Source organism: Balaenoptera musculus, chromosome 16 (assembly GCF_009873245.2).
Source record: "Balaenoptera musculus isolate JJ_BM4_2016_0621 chromosome 16, mBalMus1.pri.v3, whole genome shotgun sequence".
Lineage (NCBI taxonomy): Eukaryota > Metazoa > Chordata > Mammalia > Artiodactyla > Balaenopteridae > Balaenoptera > Balaenoptera musculus.
In genome coordinates, this window is record NC_045800.1 from 14,357,916 (window position 1) to 14,382,087 (window position 24,172).

Sequence of the window (24,172 nt, forward strand, 5' to 3'; positions counted from 1 at the left end):
TGACTATAAAAGGGTTTTACTCAGAGGGTCTATGCTAGGGCATAGACCTTAAGGCAGGGAAACATTAGCAGTAGCCCTCGAAATGGCCATGACTTGGTAATGTCTACTGCAGTTCTTGGGAGTCAATCAACGGTGACTACTTCCTCACATGGTCTGTTGCACAGATAAGCACCACATCTGATGTAGCTAGAAAGAGTGCAAAGAAGGGCAACAGCAACTCAGGCAGGGGGACAACTTGTAAAAGTGTCTGGGAAAGAAATGATTCACAAATTTCCTAAAATATAATTCAGGGAACTGGGAGCTTATGAAAAGAAACCTGTATAATCCACCTGGATTCAGACGTTACACCATTTACTTGAAAACTGAAATATGTATCTCTTGTTTTAAGGGGAAAAAAACTGAGCACCAATTAAGTTAATGGGAAAAGAGGGCCTCAGACTAGTGGGACGACCCCAGTTGGACTACACCAAGCCCCTTCAGAAAGGTCCCAAACATAGAACTACAGGAACATGTTGAGAGACCACCAGTTATCCATCAAATAAGAATCTAAGCACCTATATTTAGTGCTTTCGAGCTCCTCAGTTTTTACCACATTTTGGTTCAATAAATGTGAACTACTGCTGAATTATTTTATAGCCCACTAGAAAAATGTTGCTCCATGATACTAAATTCACCAGCACAGAGATGCTTTCTGGAATATCAAGCAGGTACTGAGTCTTGAATTTGTGCCACAACATTGCAAACACAAGCCACAATTTCTTCTGCTTCACATTAAGAAATCAGACGGTGCTGAGGGAGCAAATGCTTGTTCTTAAAGGACAATGTCCTCTTCACAGTGGAACCAAATAAAGGAAGCCCTTGATCTTATCTCAGAGTCGAGAAGTTCTAGACATAATTCTAGAACTTTTATATAGAACAATTATGTCTATATAATTTACACTGATCACAAGTTGCTTTCTGGACTACAAGGAGGATGCATGCGCTTTGAAGCAGTGGACAGAGAGAGGACATTGTAAGAGTCTTAGTGTAAATAGTTAAGGCTGGTGGGAGTAGGAAACAGGTGGTTGGATAAACAGGACCTGAGCTTTCTGACAGGAAGAGCAAGGAGAATCCCAGCCTTATTCACACGAAGTCAGGTGTCAGAACCTTGGTAGAGAGGAGGTATCCAGAAGAGAATATCCAGGTTCAGGAATATGACCCCTCGTAGCCAGAACAGTGTCCAATGATTTTTTTCTCCAAATAGAAAGGAGACCAGGAAGAGGCAAGAGAGCCAAGCATTGCAGATTTACAGGGAAACCCCCCCCCCCAAAACTGCTGACAGAGATAGAGATACATCAGTATAATCCACATTTCCCCAATTTCCACAATATCCTACAGAGGAGTGCAACTCAAAGGTATGAAAAACAAAATAATTATCTTTGGCTCTCAGCCACCAACAACAAAAGAGACTTTTGTGGCACAGCCATAGTTGTATAGTAGTTACTTGCAACTGACAGATCACTAGATCAGATGGTTTCTGACTCAGAGGCTAAATGGATGAATCAGTTTGTCTATGTTGATATTGGGCAGTCTGTGATTATCTGAACTGTCCTTTGCCTCCAGCATTTAGTCAAGTGGAATGGATGATGTAGATAACAAGGATTATCACTTTGAAGAAAATTGCCATTAAGGCTCACCGGGTTTCTTATCACTCCAGTATCACGTGTCCCATATTTAATTTTTAAAATCAAAGTCTGTCCAGTGAAGACAAGAAGCTGGTGCCTCACTTGGCTTCAGCTGTCTCAAGTAAACTGAGAATTCACAGGACAGTCATTAAGGCTGCTCCACCTGTACTCCCTTCACTTTTTTTTTTTTTTTTTAACAAGTTGGTCTTTGCAAAAAACTATGGAGTTACCAGGGTTGTTTTCTGCCATGGGTGCTGAGGAATCCAACTTTCAAATACCCAGTACAGTGTGCAGATGGGCCAACAGCTCTGGAATGGCCAACTGGAAGATGTTTCCCCCAAGGAACTAAATAATACCAGAACCATTAAAGTATTTCTGACTTAACTGAATATTCAATGTTCATTTGAATTTTGTTCATTGAATTTTGTTCAATGAACAAAAAGGATCAACTCCTTTACTCTCAAAAAGGATCAACTTTTGACTTTGTTGATTTCTTCTTATTTATGTCTACACACACATGCAAGTTCCACATCACAGGTTTTTAAAATGTTATTGTACTATATTTTCTAAATTGCTTTTTTTTTTACTTAACAATATATCATGGATGTTTTCCAAAATTGATAACATAGATATTTCTCAATTTTTAATAGTTGCACAGTATGCCCTTGATTCCATATTTAGGCCAATTCCAAATTTTTTAAAATTACAAATGATGCTGTATTCTTGTTCACAAACATTCCCACAACCCATGCTGATACCCTGTAGTACCTACTAAGTTATAAATTATGAAATTAAAATGTTGATAGATTCTCCAAAAATATTCATGCCCTCTCCCTCTAATTTCACCATTACTGGCATAATCATTCTGTTTAATTTTTGCCAATTTACAGGAAAAATTGTATCTTGTTTTTATTTGTATTTCTTTAGTTATAAATGAGCATCTTTTCATATAAATATTAACCTTTGTATCTTTTTCTATTAATTATTGATATCCCTTGCCCATTTTTCTAATGTTACCTTTTATAATTTTTTGAAGTTCTGTCTATAATATTCATGCTAACCCTTCACTTATCACTTGTTGCAAATGTTTTCCCAGTTTTGTGTGTGCACATGTGTGTATGTCTATGTGTTGGATGTCTTTTGTTAAATCAATATTTGAGATGTAATTCACATACAACAAAATGCACAGGTATTAAGTGGACAGTTTGATGAGTTTTGTCAAAGGTAAACACCCATGTAACCACCACCCAAACCGAGGGATAGAATAATTTCAACACTCCAGAATGTTTCTCGTGTCTCCTTACAGTCATTTCTTCCTCTTTTAAGTATTAGAATTAGATAGACATTTATAAAGTTTCTGGCATAGTGTCCAGTGCATAGTAGGCATTCAATGCATGAAATTGTTATTATTAATCCTCTCCTGGGAATGGCTGATACAATGAGCCTACCTCATCTGCCTGTACTACTGAAGTCCTTTAGGAAGCTAACTGCTTCATTTTCTATACACTTCTGACTTAGGTGAGACTCCTCTCCTGCCCCACACCAGTCATGGAGAACCACTGCTTTCTTATTACCATATTCCACTAACAAACCAGCTAAACTTAAATTCAATAACAAATTCAGCTAAATTTCAATCTCCAGGAAACTAAGTTTTAATTACTCTAATCCAACTCACACTAAAACATTGATACCATTTTTCATGACAAGCATCAGAAAATAATTTAAATTCTTATGACTCATCCTTGAGAACAAAATGTCCTCAGACAATGGAACACAGGTACAATATGTGTTGGTCGGCCTTGTAGTCACCGTCTCATGCTCCCTGGATGAGAAATAATGTACCCTGAACAAGAAATGAAGAATGTTGATGGTATTTATTGTATTCCCTATGCACCTTATGCCACAAGGAAAAGATTTTGGTGAACTATCTTGCTTGGTTTGATCCAATAGGCTTCAATGATATAAAGAATTCTGCAGGTGCTGTTAGATAAGACAGGTACTTTTTATTGGGCTGGCCAGAAAGTTCGTTTGGGTTTTTCCGTAAGATGTTGAAGAATCACAGGTTCTCTGTGAACCTAGATGAAAAAGTGGGTAGAGCTCTCATAAGGAATCAAGAGGGTGTGAGATCTGACAATTAACTACACTTACAAACAGGCCTTTTGAGTGAGAGACTCTAATCACTCCTATATACTCTCCTAAGTCTTCTGTCTACCAATGACACCTTTCTTTGGCCCAGATTAATTAAGCCCAAAACAGTTTTCTGTCACTGAAACTGGTCTGCCACTGGGAGAAGCAGAAAGCTGGGTGAATATTAGTCATACCATGATGTGTATCATTATATGTTTTATCCCATCTTCAAGCAGCCTCATCTAAATTTTTAACCAAAACAGCTAAATTATTCAACAAATATCTATTAACCACTTACTAAAAGTTTTTACCCAGTCTTGTATTCTTAGTACATAGCACTGAGCCTGGCACAATTGTTGATGTTTAATAAACATCTGACAAATGAATGAATGAATGAATGGATGAAATTAGGTGCTGGGCAGTATGGACATGTTTTAATCCTTATTTTTCTTGACAGAAGTTGAACTAGTTGCCCATTTTTTCCTTCTTGAAAGCTCTATTCCTAGGCTTCCTTACGTCACACTCTCCTGTTTTTCTCTCCTATCTCAGGGCAATTCTCACTGTTCTTTGCTGGCTCCTCCTCCTCTACTTGACCCTTAAATTTTGGTGGTTCTTCCAGAGTCTGTCTTAGGGCTTCTTCTAAGCCTGCTCACTTTCCCCAGGCCATTTCATCCATCTCTTCAGACAACACACTCCTGTTTTGTTTTTTAAGCTAGTCTGAGTTGACTATCTGGTCTTTTGCAAGTAAAAAGTGTCCCAGCTTATTCAGTGCTACATAAATATCTATTAAAAAGTATACCAGGTTATCAGGCAGAAAACATGAGACAATATTGTAGGTCAAACGTAAGTGAAGGAGGAAATTAATATTTGGACAGCTTGATTTAACCTTTCTTAAAAATGGAGGAGAATATATACATTTCTGTTCTCAGCAGCCCACAGATGCAAGGTTTTTGATGCCTCTTAAAGCACCTATCTTAAGGCTCCTTCTTCATCCCTCAAATTGTCATACATAAGAATCATGGTACATTATAAAGGAATGATTTGTCCTGTTTTGTTCAAAGAAGGCTATGCATCTTGTTTATGCTCTGAACAAAAAGATTCAAAGCAATGTTACAGAACTTATTCATTGTATCTATATTAAGCTATTAGAATCAACCCTTAAACCAACCATTATGATGTCATTCTTCTTGACAAGCAGCAGGAAACAATTCCTATTCTTAATTTATAACCAAAAGATCTGCATAACCTGTATTATATTCAGACAACATGCTTATGACGAGAGCACTGCCACCTCATGAGGACATGATTTCACTACCTCTTCTGCATTATCAGATTACACATTTATTGAATTAGATCTTCTCAACTTGTCTTGTGTAATTTTGATGTTGCAACTTTTCCATACACACAAAACCTCATTTTTGTTGCTTAACATAATTCAAACATAGTCTATCTTTGAGAATCTTATTTCTGGCACACCTATCTCTTTTTTTAAATTGGAAATCCAAAATGTATATACTAAAGAATTTATATAACAAAGATATGAAAAGGGCCATCAATTGGCTTTTGTAACTCTAAAACCTAGGTTTTAAATTAACTTTAGCAGTTGCTAAAATGCACTAATTGACAGAGATTCATAAACTTAATCAAAACTAGTGCTCAAATTTTAGTTATACCTGAAGATCCCACTAAATTTAAACAATATGCCCCCTCTAATATTAAAGGGGTGACTAAATGTAAAATTTAAAAAATAGGTATGTCTCACTTCAACAGTAGCCTTGCCTAAATTTCCCATAATCATAGTACTCATTGCCCTAAAATATCCCATATTGGGTATAAATGCTCTAACACAGTGAATAATAAATGAATATCAAAGTAAGTTCTCAGCACTTATAAACTGGCTTGATAAATGAGACCTTATGGACTCCCAGTTAAAATAGTTAATATGACCCAATGCATATTAAAACAGAGCCTTCAAGGATAAAAACTTACTGTATAAAACCTAATTAACGAAGGGGTGATCATTCTCACGACTTCTCCATTTAACAGCCCAATTTCACCTGTTCTTAAACCTGGAAAAAAATAAAGGGCATCCCAAGGTGGATTACTACTTAATGCTGGCATCCTATCCATTAAGACCTCATACTCAATACCCAATATTATTAAACTTACTGACTTCAGTCAACAACTATAAATACTTTGCTCTTATAGATCTGGCTAACACGTTCTGTTCAGTGCCTACTTCAGCAGACTCTCAGCTGCTGTTTGCCTTTACCTCCAAAGGGACGTCATGCCTTTTCCAGGCTACCCGTGGGGTACCTGTAAAGTTTTGCTAAAGCACACAATCTCTGCAGACAAGGTCTTAACCATATCCACCTTCCTCCAGGAGCACAGATATGAGATTACATTGATGACATCCTCCTCCAAGGAGATTCATTTGACACACTCACCTTTCTCTAATAAGAGACAAATTCTGAGGTGTTGCTACAGAGGCCAAATGCAGGCCAGGATTCCAGGGTCACAGGTGGCTACTGCTGTAGGAGCAGAAACTTAAAAAAAAAATCCTTCCATTCTATTAGGAACAAAAACTCTTCATTCCTTGTTCTAACAAGTCAATGGTCCTTAGACTAGCCCCCTCATCACCTATTACCAGTTATACCTAGCCTCCAGCTAAACTAACCAGTCCCTTATCTGCCTTTATCCTATGCAGTGGGGGAGAGGAGATCAAAGGACAAATATATCATGCTTTAATATTTTTCAAAGTTTTTAGCATTGTTGCATGAGTAGTCATTCAGTCATTTGTTCATTCATTCACTCACGTAATCATTCACTGACAGCTGACAGTGCTGGGTCCAGTGCTCGGCCCTGGAGTATGAACAGTGGATGAAGCACCACTTCTCTCTCTAGGAGCTCAGTTACCATTTGAAGGCTCTTCTCAAAAGAGGCAATGAAAAGGAAAGATGCTAGTTGTTTTCCCTCAGTTTTTAGTTTTATCCAAGTTATAACTTAAAAAGTCAAATTCTTCTATACATTTCTGCTTCTATCTAGTTATGACAGAGTAATGGGCACTGGACTTGCTATCCCACTGAAAACAAGGAGAAAATGGGACAAAATATATGAGACAACTTTTTCAGGCACTGAGGACAGGCAGAGCAGAATCACAGTTCTGAGACAGGAACCACAGGTAGGTGAGCCTGGGGCAATTTTGCTTCTGTTGCACAGAGAGGTAAGTCCCAAGTAGAGAGAGGTGAGATAGGTGGTTTTCCTGAGCTGAGAAGGCACAGACTCAAGTTCCACGTAGCCAAAGCAGCTATAATTTGTGGGGCAGGCTACCTAAGAGGAGGCTTCTACCCAACAGGGTGGGAGAAGAGGCCTGAGTGGGGGGTGCAGGGTAAGAAGTAGGGGTGGGGTTAAGACCTTCAGGAAAGCCACGCCTTAGTATAGAGACCACACCCTAGAGTAAGGGCCCTGCCCTAAAACTAAGTTCATAATGAAAGTAGAACCGCCCAAACAATAAAACCAAGACTAACAAGATCAAAAGAAATTCCTAGTAATCTAAATGACTGTTGGAATAAAATGAAACACTCTTTAAAGGAAGATGTCATAATCAAAATTCATTACAATGTTATCACACACAATACCCAGCATAAAATCTTAAACACTGAGGTGTATACGTATAATAAAATACTTGGTACGCTGAATGATTTAACTGCTGTTACATGCAACAACACAGGTGAATCTAATAGACATTGCGTGAGGCCAGAATCAAGTGAGTACACACTGTGTAATTCATTTATATAAAGTTCAAGTGCAGGCAAAACTAATCTACAGTAAAAAAATAAAATAAAATAATCAAAACAGTGTTTACCTGAGGCAGAGACAGGGGTGGGACTAAGAATTGACTGCAAGGAGACATGGGAAACTCTCAGGAATGATGAAATTGTTCTATCTCTTCCTTTGAGTGGTAGTTACATGGGTGTTTACCTTTGTTAAAACTCATCAAACTGTTCACTTAAAAACTGCATTTTATTGTATGTGAATTACATCTCAAAAATTGATTTAAATTTAAAGAAAAAAAAACAACAGCAAAGAAAAATATAGAACCATGTTTTATATAGCAACACTGAGTTTTTCATGCAAGTCAGAGAGGAATTTTTTACTTAGAAAAAACAGGTACATTTATTGAAGTCTTTATAAGTTGATTTACACTGCCTTGAAAGAAGTGATTGTTAAATATTAGGAACTTTGGAAGCCAGCTGTTGTTAGCTCAAAATTGGCCATGGTAGAAGTCTTTACAACACATTACAAATCAGACCTCCCCAAACCCACTCCCACCCCAAGAGCTGGTTTATTAGCACATGACTGGATTTATGATTTATATTAAAATAAAGATCTGCTTTGCATGTCATGTCTAGAGTTATGGTCAATAAACAAAGCAAACTTTCCAAAATATAGTTCTACAAAGATTATTTGTAATAATGGAGACTATCAATACCTCTTTCCCTGCTCCCCTTTTCATCTTATCACCACTACTCCCAAGCAATGATTTCAACTCTTTTGGCTGTTTACTTTTGGATTTGCCTTCATGTTACTAAATGATATACTCATGCTGCTACTTATTTTTTCAGTTTTGGTATTATCTACTGATTTCCCAATATGGAAGATATGAATTTAGTCTTCTTTCCCACAAAACACCTGCCACCATCAAAAACACATTTCACACCACTCCCATCCTTGCAACATTGTGTTATACTTTTAGTTAGATCAATATTCAGTATTTACACCAATATGGTTATGAAAATATCCACAGCTGATCTGTCTAGTATTATGATTAGTATTACTTTTCCTTCCTTGCACAACTTTTTGTTTTCCCTGGAGTTAGTGATATCCTTGTGGTTTGTTTCTTTCATTTGCTTAGTTTTCTATGCACTTATCACTGATTTATACCAAAAAATTTATCCCAATTGTTTAAAATTTCTCTCAATAGTTCCAACACATCAGGTATTCTAGCAATTTAATCTTCTTGGAAACATCTCTCTGGAGGCTGCTCTCATTTGGATTGACTGCTCTCTAGGCTGGTACACAGTTATGATTCCGGAATTTACCTTCCCCATATCTGTGAGATTCTCATCACCTCTCTTGTGAATTGTTAAACCAACTGTTGTTGGTTCATCCAAGTGAACCAATTGTTCATCCAAGTATCGCTGTTGTTGTTCCTTAAGCACAAGGATCACATCTTAGTCACCTATGCCACAACTATCATGATACCCTGATTAGTAGGTGCTAATTTTTCACTTTAAAGTATAGTGAGAGATAGTCAAACTTACTGTATGTAAATGATAAGAAGGTTATACTTATTCGGACATTTTAATTTAGAGTTGACAAAAGCACCAAGAATATGTCCCTACTAATATAATTTATAAAATATTTTGAGAAAGAGGAAAGTAACTCAAAGCAAATCCGTTTGTGTAAGAAATATGCTATATGAGTACATACTATGTGTCAGGCATTGTTTGAGGCACTGAGGAGATTGCAGTGAACAAGAGACAAAAACCCCCTACATTCTAGTCGGAACGACAGACAGTGAATATGACAGAATTCATAAATAAGTAAAATATATCAGATAAGTGCTAAGAGACAAATAAAGCAGAAAAGAAAGACAGGAAGTATCAGGGAGCCTACACCAGGGCAGTAGCCATGGTATAATGAGGAGAGGTTCCAGATTCTGCATATATTTTGAAGGTACAAACAACAGGATTTGCTGATGGATTGGACACATGAAGTATTGTAAAATATTCAACTATTAGGATATTCTTGGAGTCAATAGACATTCAGCCCAATTTCCCTTCATCAACAGCACTGCACTAGGAAATACTCCAATCACTTAATTCATGAAACAACATGAATTCTGACATCATGAATTCTATAGATGTTAAATGATAAGGAGATAGGAATTATTAAGTAAAGCTTTAAAGGAAACACATACCTGGTGATAAAGCTGATTGGCAGGTCAATTACCAAAGATCCTAAGTAGAATGACTTCACTTTATTTGACGGACCAATAATTCATGAATGAATATCTGAAGACTAAAGACAAAGACTAAATAATCAAGATTAACACACCCAGAAGTTATATAAATAATCAACAACTTAAATTAACATCAACTTTTCATGTAGTCTCAGGGTGAAAGTCTGTTACTTATATTTTTTAATTCAAAAATAAAGAAAATGTGCTGATTAACCAATAAGGCTCTTTTAAGTTTAGCAAAAGTAAAAACAGTACTGTAATGTTACTGAAATTTCACTTTTATGTCCCTTAAACTTTATATTTTCTCAAGGGTACATGTGATACTAATTTGAAAATAAGCATCAAATACATAGTATTTGAAAATTATGTATGGAGCAATTGTAAAATATATATAGAGAGAAATTTAAAATTTATACCTATATAAATGGGGAAGGAAGGAGAGAAGAAGGAAAGGAAGGAAGGAAGGGTCATTCTTACAATTTTATCATCTTGTTCGAGGTGGTACCAGAGAAATCCAGCAGATGGCACTCATACATTTTTCTAAATATGATGCTGAATTAAAAACAGAATTGTTTAAACTTTGTATTTCAGACAAGAAAGACCGAATAAATCACAGTTGAAAGCAAACACATTTCAAAATTTTCTATTACCATGGAGAAATAATGCTTTTAAGCTACTCTAATGCACATTCATGGCTTGCAAGCAACTTACAATTTTCACTTCCTATTCTAGCAGCTGGTGGAAAGTAAGCATTCATAATCATTACCTGCCAATCAACAGCTTGATAATAGAAAGCTGTAAGTTGCCATTGAGAGACTCACAAACTTTTCCCATGATGGAATATGGGATCATTCTTTTCTTCCAGTCTCTTTTCAATGCTTTTATTGGTTATTCTATATAGATGGGTTCTGAAATTAGGAAACATTATTACTACCATTTTCAACTAAGTAAACAGAGGCTCAGAAAGAGTAAGAAAATTAGGGGATATGGTAACTCAACCAAGAAAGAGAATCAAAAATAAATGAACCCAGTTTCTTTAACTGGATAATCAATAAATCCTCAATTAATAAATACGGGTTAAATGAACAAGTTAATTCAAGTCATACTTCAACGCACATTTATTGAACACTTCCTATATGCTGACACTGTTCCAGGCTCTGAGAAAAAAGTGGTGCATAAGACAAATAATATCCCTGCTCTCATGGAACTTGTGGTTTAGTAGTGATAAATAGAAACAAACAAACAAGAAAGAGATCAGAAATCAAAAATAGTAGGAAGAGAATTAAACTAGAGTGTGTGATAATGTGATGATGTGAATACTTTAGACTGACTGTTTAAAGGAAGGCTTCTCCCAGGAGGTGACATTTCAGCTGACACCTGGACTACAGAAGCAGACAGCCATACAGAGATCAGGAGGAGCATCCCAGGCAGAGGGAACACAGCTTCCAAAATGATCCCAAGGCCAGAGTGAGTCAGGCCTATTTGGGGAGCAGAAAGAACGGCAGTGCGGCTAGAGAGGAACGTGCAAGGAGGAGAGTGTACGACGTGAGTTCCAAGAGGTAGCTAGGAGCCAGGATGAATGGATGGAAGAATGGGTGGAAGGAACAACAGATAGGGAAAAGAAAGAAATAAGAAGAGTGCTACTTTTAGGTTAATCAGAGATTCTTTTACATGTTGATCTTTCTGGACGTTCTCCATTAGTCCATATTGCTGCCTTAGCAGGTACTGAAAAAATGAATATAACTCTTATTATTTGATATTTTAAGAAGATGCCATCCCTCAGGTTAGCACCTTAAATTATCAATGACCACAGGGTAGCACTGAAAAAAAAAATCTGCAGAAAACTGTAGTAAAGTAGGGTGAATAGGTATTAATTTCAAGAGATACCCAGAAGGTGAACTTTCAATAGTACTTGATTTGAGTCTGTTTTGTACTGATTTGCCTCTTTCTTCTCATGGAGTGTAAAGGATATTCTTAATTAATTCAAGATTCATTCACTGATTCTGATTAATCAATGTTTTCTGGTACCAAAAGAGTGATTTAAATAATTCTCAAATTTCTCTTATCTTTTAATATGTACCTGCTGTGTAAAAGTTTATTGTAAGCATATTTTCAAAAGCAATGTATTTTTAAGATTGTTGGAACTGAAGCCCAAGCAATTAAACAGTAAATAAAGAGGCCCACTGCCCTCTGTGACCTCACACGAACCAGATTATTAATCAAAATCTCAGTTCCTCCTGAAAAAAACTGGGATATATGCTTGGTCTCCAACTAGAATCTCAATAGAGATCTTTGATTTTATTGGATAAAAATATTTTTATAAATATAACCTTCATTTTATAAATTTTAATTGGCACCAGATTTTAGAGGTGACATTACACTGACTCTATGATTGCTCTCATGTCACCCATGCCCAACCAGGAGCTTCTCTGTCTAAAGTCCACAAAAGCTGCCAACATCATGTCATGGTGGTTTGAATTTACAAACACTTTCTCTCAGCAATCACAAAGGCCCATCCAGAAATATTTATTAGTAATTGTATTTGCATCTATTAAACGTAGATTGAGAGGATTTTATTTTAACAAGATTTTATTTACCAACTAATTAGAATGACAATTTATTACAAGTATGACAATAATTAACTTAGAATTAACAGAATAGTATAGCTTTTCTGGTTGTAAGAAAAAAATAAAATCATTTTTCTCCCCCGCTATGGGCCTCGTTTTGCACAGCTACTTATATCAGTCACTGTTATTAATTTCACATTTTTATTTACTCTTTATTTTCCCAGACATTTGAATTCTGCTGCTGTCAATTTCACAAAGGTCTTTTAAAGATAAATTCGCTATGTATCAAAAGCAGTTGTTTAAATAAGCATTTGATTCTGACAGCTTTGCTCTTGATACTTTTCATAGCAGCAGCTAGGAGAGCATTTTACCATCAGTCATGGTTTTCTTTGTTATGCTTTCTTTTTTTCCTCCAATCAAAGTAAATATGTTCTTACAAACAGCATTACCCTAAAAAATTTTCCTCCTGTTTAATGAATGTGACCCTCAGTACAATGAATAACAACAAAGCAATGAAATCCCGATTTTCCCTAAGAGACAAGAGAGTTATCACATTATTTCACTCATATATTAGTCAATGCTGTCTCAGTATTATTCTTTTGTCAAATGTCAAGTTAATAAGAAAATAAAGCTTCTTCACTGGTATGATGATTTTATCGTTAGCAGGCCAAGCAAAAACTTATTTAAACTTGAAAATACAATGTTTAGAAAGCACAAATGCCACTAATTATACATTTCCTACCTCCAACATTTTCAAAGATAACTTCATTCTTCCCATTCTTCCATTAAAAAAAAATCTGTTGTCTTAAGATAAAAGGGCCACAAAACTCCGAGACCTAATCCCTGCTTCAGGCTAATGACAAAAAATATTTTTCATTTTTAGTTCACGTCTTGAAAAAAATTCCCTTGACAGAAAATGCTCTGAACTAGACTCTGAAAGGCAAATGTATTTGCTTCATTTAAGTTTTTCAGGATGACAAAGGAGAGAAGAGGAGTCAAGAAGAAACATGAAAGTTGAACTAAAATATATCTGCTTCAAATATTAAAATATTTTTTAGTATAATGAACAACTTTAAATATCAAATTTCATACTATAAATAAATATTTGAATGACAGAACACCTTATCCTTCTACACCCAGGATTAAAAACCATATCATATTTATTTCTAATCATGTCACTGAACTGCTACTGTTTTCTGGACTGCAAATAAATGACTTATTCATAATAATGCGACACAGTTATGTATGATTGATTGGTATGAAATAGAAAGGGACTTTGTCCTCAGCATAGATTAGAACAGGGCCTGTCTAGTGCATGCTGTCTGTCTATCTGCAGCTAGCCAGCTGAATTACTGATTGCCCTTCTGGTAAAAGACTCAATAGATTTTTCTCAGCATAATTTCTACTCTACAATAAATTACCAAATCTCAATTGACTCTGTTATAGAGTCATTTCTAGATTCCAGTTCATTACAATACAATGACTTCAAACTTATCTTGGGCTTTAAGAATCTCATCATGGTTTTTCAAGTTTCAAGAGAAAAAAGATAGGCAATGTGCTCCTCAATTTTTGTTACTTTTACAGAAGAAAACACTACTATTGATAAAACAATGAGTACTTTAGAAATCTTCCTGACTGTACACACTTTAAAACTTTTCTTTTTCTTTGCTTTTTCCTCCCATTTCAATAATTAGGCCAGGGAATAAAGAAGGGGATTTCTAGTCCAGTGGTCATGCTCTACATCCTATAATTTTGTTGCTGTTTTTCCCCTAGCCAAATAGCTCCATTCATCAGCAGGAAAAATATGCAGCAAACTATCTATACATCCTAGTATTATCCCCAGTGGAAGGCTGATAATTAGGAAGTTGCTTCTGAAAGAACTTCCATTAGAGTAAAGAACTATGGTGGCATGCCAGTAACCTCAGAGATGTATCAGTGTTACTCTGGGTTAGTTAGGCTTTGGTTATAACTAAGCATAGGGAAAATTTAGTGAATTTATTTAATGAATGAGCATTCATTTAAAAATTGCCTTTTTATATAGCCAAAGTCTTACTTCCAGAGTAAAGTCAGTCTGAGACACACTTTTACTTAGATAATTTCAGTTATTTTTCCTACTTAAGGGTTTTATGAATTACTAATTCTTAAAAAAACTAAAAACAGACCTAATCTGCTGATATACTGACAGTGTAGTTTCATACACTGCAATTTCTACTGATTGTTGTATTTCCTTTTTTCAGTGAACTTGTTCCTTTGATTACATTGATTCTAATCGCCCCAGTTATTTTGGTTGGTATTACACGGGCAGTGCACTGTATTACTCTACCATGCAGTGCTAAAACAATCATTCGATTGTTTGAAAAAAATAGTTTAAATCTTAAAATACGCATTTTAAGCATTTTGAAATAATGAAAATATGTAATGAACCTCCCCTTTTGTCTCAAATTCAATTCATATGAATTCTGATTCATTATTGAATATTAATCTAGATATTCTATATGATGTGAAGACATGACAAGACTGTTATATCAGTAAGAGTTTATTCTGCATATATGCCATTGTGTGTTAGCTGTGAAAATAACTGGCAGATCTCTAATTCACATTGATATTTTAGCTACAAAACCAATAATGAACAAAAATTACTGTGAAAAAGGCTTTACATGTAAACTTAGCCTGCATATTAATGATGTGATACACATTTAATAATAAATATTCAGAAGACTTAGAACTTAGAATGTGGTTAGATAAATGGACTAAAATAAGACAGAACTGAAGTCATGACTAATCCCAGTAACCATTTCCCACTCTGCATTTACATATAAAATAGACTGCAATTCTCTGGTACGATTCATTTTTTTTCTTCTTAAGCAAAAGTAATTTACTCTTAAATATTTAAAGAATCAAAATAAAAATAACTTTTGAAAATGCAAATTATTTAAACAGATGGCAATTGGTACACATCTCAAAGGAGAGTTCTAACTTTACTACTTTTTTAAAAAATAAGGATGTAAAGCAACCTATACAAAAAGCTATGCCCAAATAAGACTTGATTTGAAACAAAACTACCTTAACATTAATAGATCTAAGACATTTGTAAACATCTTATATTTGATATTAAACTAATTCAACTAGAATCATAAAAGAAAACATTTGCACTCAGTACTTTGAGTTATATCCTTAAAGTAGCTTTTGTTCCCCTCCCCTGCCTACCACAATTTAGGGCCTTGTTGAATAGTTTCAATATACTTTTTTAAGAAACAGGTGAAAATACACCTTTCTTCCTAGTTAGGACTGCTAACAGCAGAAAGAGATGTGATGTTGGAAATTTGGTGGCAATATCATGATTGATCCAAACATAAGTACACTGTCTTCAGTTGCAATATTTTAGGCCACCAGCAATAATGAATCCTGATGGCCATAAGGAGACTATGTACCTCCCCGAGTAGATGACTTATTTCATTCTAACCAACACTGGCATTAGGAAGAAAACTGGCAGCACAGAGTGCTGGAAAGTGGCTGCAGGTGTCCCAGACTTAAATCTGTAGACACATTTAGAGTAAAGTGGAGAAAACTGGCTTCTGTAGATGAAAGGCCTCAGAAGGCCTCTGTCAAAAGACATCTTATGATTAGAGAAGGAATAAAATGAAAGTAAGCATCTTTGTTGGTGCAAATGGCACTGACAAAATTGAGTCAATAATCTGAGCTTTTCTTCCTACACTTGTTTGATTGGATCTGAGGTAAACTGCGACAAAGAATGAACAACATCAGAAAGTACAGATCAGCTTAAGGGTCAGGGGGGGATATAAGAAGCCCGAGAACACAATATCTGTTTCTCCTTTTTTCTTCCTTTAGAAATACAATCAAACCACATAAAAACCCTTAAGTTTCAGCAGGTAACAAGACCAAAAAATTATTTTTTTAAAGTGCTAATATATCAATTCTAGATATCAAAAACTTTGAACATTTTAAACCTCACGTTTTCCACAAGAAATGGGTATCATTCATGTATCTACCACAAAGATTTGATACTAAGATGCTTTGATCAAATCTTAGATAGCTGATCACTTCTCTACAAGTTATTTGTTTCCTGAAGATCTTTCTGTGCCAATGTCTGAAATGAAAACATACAATTATTCATGAGAGAAATGAAATTCTTAATAAAAGAATTACATAAAATTCATGTAAATTTAGCACAACAATAACTCTGGGCATTTCTAAATTTTACTATTGAAAGTTTTTATAAATATATAAACCCTATAAAATATAAATCCTAACATACCTATTGGATAATCTTAAATAAGAAAATATTTCCAGAAAATAAATATGGAAGAAAATGTAGTGTATTAAATTAAAACTATGTTCTAACATACTTCAAAGCTAGCTATATATGTCTTCTATTAAAATAGAGCATGACAAATACTGTGTTCATTTTATAAACAACCAGAGTAAGAGGTTAAAAGCAATCTGAAGTGCTCCCACACAATCTGAAAATAAGTTTCCAATAATTGAATCCAAAGTTCTTGAAATCATAAAAATTTGTAATAAGAAAGTTTTTAGGATCAAATATAATCAAAGTATAATTTATGCCTATCAAAAACAAAAAGCTTTTAAGCATTATGATAGTTAAGCTTCTGCAGTGCATTAATCCTCTAATAACAGTTTCAGTCAAGGGGATATTGTGAGGTCAGGTTTGAATTTTTTTTAACTTAGTTTGAAATTGTACATATTCTCTTTATATATTGATATAACTTGCCTTATGCAGCATCTAATTCTCCAAGACTCAAAACATTTCACAGATTTATATCATGACCTTAGTTTTGTTTGTTGTTGCTGTTTTGTTTTTTTGTATCTAGTGCAAATAAATGTGAAAGCACAACACATTCAATGAGATGTATTCTAGTAAAACCATTCTTACCAGTAAGTAAAAAAAGGGCTGAACAAAAGTTAAACAATCAATTATGGCTTACCAACTGCAAAAATTCTATTTCTGTTCGGAGAGCATCATAAATACTTTGCATGTCATCTTCCTTATAAAGTTCTAATTCTTTTTTAAGTCTGTTTTAAAGGAAAAATTCACTCTATTAACTAGTTCATTAGTAAACTTTTATAATAATTCTTTATTACATGAATAGTGCCAGATTTGCAGCTTCTATTATCAGAATTTCAAGTTAACACTTAAGAATTTGGAAAGAAATTTTAATTCTCTATAATTCTGTAAGGAACTAGCCATTAAAATTAGTCTAGGAAAGATAATTGGAGGAACAAGAATTTGAAAGAAGAAATAAAGCTATCTCGTTTTTCAGGTAATTTGAAAACATACTTGGAAAACCCATGAATCAGTGATAAAACCAACTCAAACAATAAAATAATTCAGTAGGGTGACAAGATACAAAATTAGCAAACAAAAATAAGTAGCCTTCATTGTCACCAGCAATAATTAACATGACTTTTTCATGGATAGGACATCATAAAAATGTTAACTATCCCCAGTTAAATAAAACTTAATTTGATCCTAATAAAAATACTAACACTTTTTTCCCCTGGTGCTAGGCGAATTTGATTCTAAAGTTCATATGAAAAAAGAAAAAGAACATTCTAGAAAAACCCTTGAATTTTTTTTTTTCTCCAAGAAAGCCCTGAAAAAAGAGAAAACAAAGAAGGGTAACTAGCCCTATGAGATATTAAATCATACCATTAATCCTTTATAATTAAAAGAGTGCAGTACTGGCATATAAATAGAGCAGTGGAACACAGAAGACAGAAATAGCTTAAAAGGGACAAGTGGACATTTAGCATATGCTAAAGAAGCTTCCTCAAACCACTGTAAAAGACTGACTTTTTAATAAGCTGTGTTAGAAAAACCGGATAGCTATGTGCTATGTGGCTATAAATGGATTGTCAAAGCTAAAATTCGCTCTGTATCTCACAGCATACACCAAAATATACTCTAACTGGATCAAAGATTTAAGTGTAAAAAATGAAACTATCTAAGGACAAAGTGAAAGAATAGGGAAATTCCTTTATAAGCTGGTGGTGGCCAAGAACTTTCTCGCTATGGCTCAAAATATAAATGAAATATGAGTATTCAATTCAATTACATTTAAAAAATTGCATAGCAAAACACATAAGTAAAGTCAAAAGATGACAATCTGAGAGAAAATACTTGCCACATACATCACAGATAAAAGTCTAATCTCTCTAATATGTAAAGGGACTTTAAAATCAAGGGGAAAAAAGACCAAAACTCTGATTAAAAAATGGGGGAAAGTCATAAACAGTCACTTCACAGAAAAAAGTATAAAAATCATCCCTAAACATTTGAAAAGTGCTTAATATTACTCATGATAAAAATATGGTCAATTTCACTCATAATAAAGACTTGAAAATTTACTACACAGGGATATAATTTCTCATCTATCAGATTGGTAAAACTCCAAAAACTTGATAACACACTTTCTTCATAAGGTTGTGGATAAACAGCTGTACCCAGACATTGATGGGGGAATTTAAAATGGTTAAACTTCAAAGGAGGAGAATTTGGTAGTATATAACAAAACTACATTTATATTTTTCTTTTGACTTTGCCATTCCATATCAGTAATACACCCTATAAAAGCAAACAACATATGCACAAAGTCATTGTTGCATTATTATTTGTAATCACAAAATATTGTAAATAACCTGTGTCCATTCTTATGAGACTGGTTGAATAAACTATAGCACATCCATATAATGGAGTATTATACAGTATAAAAAGAATGAAGATAAAGATGAAAAGAAACACAGAAAGGATAAACCAGTAACTAGTGAAAATGGTCACCTACAGCAGTGAGTGAAAATGGGGTGGAATAGATATGTAATGAAATGAAACTCATCTGGGTATATCTTTTTTATATACTTCTGACTTTTGAATCTTGATGATTATTTACATATTTGACAAATAAAATTAAATAAATAAAGTTGAGGAAAAGACCATAAAGTTTAACACAAAATAACAGTTGAGTTAAATACAAACAGAAACAAATAAACCTAACTGTTTTTCAAATTTATAATCACAGATAAAAATAAAAAAGAATTAATTCAAGTAATTTTCAAACATAGTAGTCTATAACCCTCAGTGGGATATGTTGTAAGGCAATAAGAATTATAAAGGAATCTTAAATTTTATTTACTACTTTTGTTGTAGTGAAGGTACACAGCTAGTAATTCTAAAATTATTTTACAAGATTGTAAGAAATGGATAATTACATTGATGTTGTTAAGAACCAGAGTTTTCACTAGAAGAAGGAAGATATACATAGAAAATGGAGGGAAGAGGAAAAAAAAACCCTGTCATTTTGGATTTGAATGGAAGGAATCAGTATAAAAAAAATCATGATTTAAAAAAATGGTATTTTTATTTCTGTCCGTTTAAAGTATTCAGAAGCAATGACACCCAGTAGTAACAAGCACATCTAGCATGCTAATCTTAGTTTCTAAAACCAGTACCAACTAAAAGATACCAGGACTCCTTGAAATAATTGGTCCCAGGGCTGAGGTAGGTATTATAATATACAAAGTGAGCCTAGAATATTTTGTTGCACAAGAGGGAAGGAAAGTGACCAAAAACTGATGGGAACATGTCAAAAGACACAAAAATTGAGTTCAAGGGACTGCATCTAGCCAAATCTGGGACAATTTGAGCATCAAAAATAGTGACAATAATGTATTATAACACATGAAATAAAAAAGAAATCCATGAATCCATAGAAAATCTTAAGAAGGAGAAATTAAAAGGATGGGGTAAGAGGAAGGGGAACTTCTGTCTTTTTTCCCCCCAGAATTTTACTAGCTAATAAAAGAAGAGGGAATTCCATTATTAGAAAGCTGCCACTTTGCAGCCACCAGTGTAATAACTGACTCAGGGAAGAATCATTAGTGGACACTAAAATGATCGCATGAAAAGTTATTGGGAAAGAGGCTATGCAAAAGGTCTCAGGGTCATCCCTTATATCACTTAGTAAATATCCATGGAAAAGAATATTTTCTCACTGGAGAAATCTGACAGACACAATCTTATCTAAGGGATCAAACCTAACATAACTGAAAATGAAACAAACTGACATTATATACCTTCTGATGCAATGCTCTGAGGACACAATATTATTTATATATTATTCTTGCCCAAAATTATTTAACCTGAATCTAATCTCAGAGGAACAAATAAATCTAAATTGAAGGACATTTTACAAAACAACTGGCCTAGACTCTTAAAAAAAAAAGAAAATGTAACTATAAAGAATGTACAAAGAACTCATACAACTCAACATCAAAAAAACAAACAACTTGATTAAAAAATAGGCAAAGGATCTGAACAGACATATTTTTTCCAAAGAAGACATACAGATGGCCAATAGGCACATGAGAAGATGCTCAACATCACTAATCACCATGGAAATGCAAATCAAAGCCACAACGGGCTATCACCTCAAACCTGTCAGAATGGCTAAAAGACAAAAAATAACAAGTGTTGGCTAGGATGTGGACAAAAGTGAACCCTTATGCACTGTTGGTGGAAATGTAAATTGGTACAACCACTGGAAAACAGTAGAGGATTTTTCAAAAAATTAAAAATAGAACTGCCATATGATTCCAAACTTGCACTCCTGGGTATTTATCTTAAGAAAATGAAAACACTAATTAGAAAACATAGATGCACCCCTATATTCATTGCAATATTATTTACAATAGCTAAGATATGGAAGCAACCTAAGTGCCCATCAATAGATGAATGGATAAAGAAATTGTAGCGTATGTGTGTGTGTGTGTGTGTGTATATATATATATATATATATTCAGCCATAAAAAAATGAAATCTTGCCATTTGCAACAACATGGATGGACCCAGAGGGTATTATGCTAAGTGAAATACGTCAGACAGAGAAAGACAAATATTGTATGATTTCACTTATATGTGGAATCTAAAAAAACAAAACAAATGAGCAAACATGACAAAACAGAAACAGAGTTACAGGCATGGAGGTAGTTGACAGACAGGAGGGCGATGGTGGAAGGAAAGAAATAGGTGAAGGAGATTTAGAGGTACAAACTTCCAGTTGCAAAATAAATGCATCACAGGTATGGAATGTACAGTGTGGAGAAAATAGTCAATTACTATGTAATATCTTTGTATGGTGACATAGCATAACTAGACTTATCGTGGTGATCATTTTGATACAGAAATATCAAATCACAGGAAATAATAAAGTACTGTAGGTTAATTATACTTCAAAAACAAAGAAACTCATAAAAAAAGAGATCAAATTTGTGGTTACCAGAGGCAGGGGTTGCGGGGAGGGGGAACTGGATGAAAGCAGTCAAAAAGTACAAAATTCCAATTATAAGATAAATAAACACCATGGATATAATGTACAACATGACAAATATAATGAACACTGCTGTATGTTACATATGAAAATTGTTAAGAGACTAAATCCTGAGTTCTCATCACAAGGAAAAAATTTTTTTCTATTCTTTAATTTCACATCTATATGAGATAATGTGTGTTCACTAAACTGTGAACCATTTCATGATGTATGTAAGTCAAATCATTATGTTGTATACCTTAAACTTATACAGCGCTGTATGTCCATCTTATCTCAATAAAACCGGAAGAAAAAAGATAAAAGGAGAAATATAAATGTAGACTGTGTATTAGATAACAGTACTGTATCAACGTTAAATTTATTAAGTATGTTAGTTACATTGTGTTGATGTAGAAGAATATCCATGTTCTCAGGAGATACATATGGAAGTATTTAGGGATGAAGTGTTGTTATATCTGCAACTTAACCTGAAATGATGCAGCAAGATAGATGAATAAAGGGATTTATAGGTATGCACTGAACTATTACATTTTTTTATAAATTTAAAATATTTCAAAATGAAACTTAGGGATAAAAAGTGCCCTCGCCCCAAAATGAGAAAATACAGTGAACAATTTTATGCCATAAACTTGAAAACTTAGGTGAAATGGACAATATTCTAGTAAAATATAACTTTCAATATTTATCTAGAAGAAATAGAAAGACTGAATAATACTATAACTTAAGGAAAATCAAATAACTGGTCCAAAAGTTCCTACAAAGAAAACACTAGGTCCAAGTGGGTTTAGAAGTCAAACCTACTAAAAAACATTAAAATTTCAAGGAATAGATCATCCTAATCTTATATAAAATCTTCCAGATAATAGAAAAAGAAATAATATCCCATCCCCATATTCATTTTATGAGACCCGTATTGTCTTGATACTGAAACCATACAATAGTACAAAAAGAAAAAAAATCAAGTCAATCTCATTCATACATATAAATGCAAAATCTTAAAATATTAGCAAAACACAAGAGCAGTATGCCAAGAAATATACACCATGACCAAGTTGAGTTATCCCAGGAATGTGAAGATAGTTTAATATTTGTATATTCATAAGTGCTATTCACCACATTAACGGATTAAAGAATAATATGTAAGATGTTCTCAATATATGCAGAATAAAATTTTTTATAAAATTTAACACCCATTCAAGACTAAAAAAGAAAAAACTAAACTCTTAGCAAACTAGGAAAAGAAGACAATTGCTTTAATCACATGAAGTATATGTACATAAAACTCTCAACAAAACATTCATAATAGGAAAAAAAAAATGAAAGCTTTCCTTTTAAAATCAGCTACAAGGTAAGGATCCTCTCCATCACTGTTTTTATTCAACATTGTATTGGAGTCCCAATCTACCGCAAGAAGACAAGTAAAGAAGTTAAAGTTATAGTGACTATAAAGAAAGAACAGGGACTTCCCTGATGGCACAGTGGTTAAGAATCTGCCTGCCAATGCAGGGGACACAGGTTCAAACCCTGGTCCGGGAAGATCCCACATGCCGCGGAGCAACTAAGCCCGTATGCCACAACTACTGAGCCTGTGCTCTAGAGCCCCCGAGCCACAACTACTGAGTCTGCATGCCACAACTACTGAAGCCCATGAGCCTAGAGCCTATGCTCCGCAACAAGAGAAGTCACTGCAATAAGCCTGTGCACCACAAGGAAGAGTCGTTCCTGCTCACCGCAACTAGAGAAAGCCCGTGCACAGCAAAGAAGACCCAGTGCAGCCAAGAATAAACAAATAAATAAATTTTAAAAAAAGAAAGAACAAAACTGTTTTTTACAGATGTCATTGTAGTGGATGGTTGGCTGTATATACAACTATATTCAGTATTCCTCCCTATAGGATGTTACCTTTCTGCCCTACTGATTTAGAGTTTGGCCATATGACTTGTTTTCGCCAATAAAATATAACCACATGTAATTTTTTTCTCTTCTGAGCAGAAGCTTTAAGAGCAGATGTATGCTTCATCATGATCTCTTTTATTTATGCCGTGAAATTGTCTATATCCCAAATAGGGTCTGCTCCTTCACACTTGGTCACAGAATAAAGATGAGGAGGAAAAGTGTGGCTAACTCTCGAAGGACATGTAGTATGAGCAAGAAATTGTTGTAAATCACTGAGATTTGGGGGTTGTTAGCCTCTGAAGCATAATTTAGTCTAAGTCCCGGAAAAAAAATATTAAAAAATAATCAGAAAGTTACTAGGAATTGAGCATCAGTGGCCACTAACATCCAAAAAAAAAGAGAGAGAGGGACTAGGCATTATAATCCTTCAAATAAAAAAACAGACCATCACCTTTGATATAGTTTTGTCAAAAAATTTCAGCCTGAATTTGATAAAGCCTCTAGATTCAATTATCATTTTACAGAAAATAT

General features: G+C 34.3%; 1 protein-coding gene across 1 annotated transcript in view; it reads right to left on the reverse strand.

The window, feature by feature from the left end:
* Positions 1 to 16,262: 16,262 nt before the first annotated feature.
* CCDC172 (coiled-coil domain containing 172) overlaps positions 16,263 to 24,172 on the reverse strand; it is a 63,334-nt gene continuing 55,424 nt past the window's right edge. Inside the window, exons 8-9 of the mRNA XM_036829205.1 lie at positions 17,348 to 17,435; positions 16,263 to 16,491 (exon numbers count right to left, since the gene is read on the reverse strand). Coding sequence (XP_036685100.1) covers positions 16,450 to 16,491; positions 17,348 to 17,435 — 130 coding nt within the window. The 3' untranslated portion in view covers positions 16,263 to 16,449. The remainder of the gene's footprint in view (positions 16,492 to 17,347; positions 17,436 to 24,172) is intronic.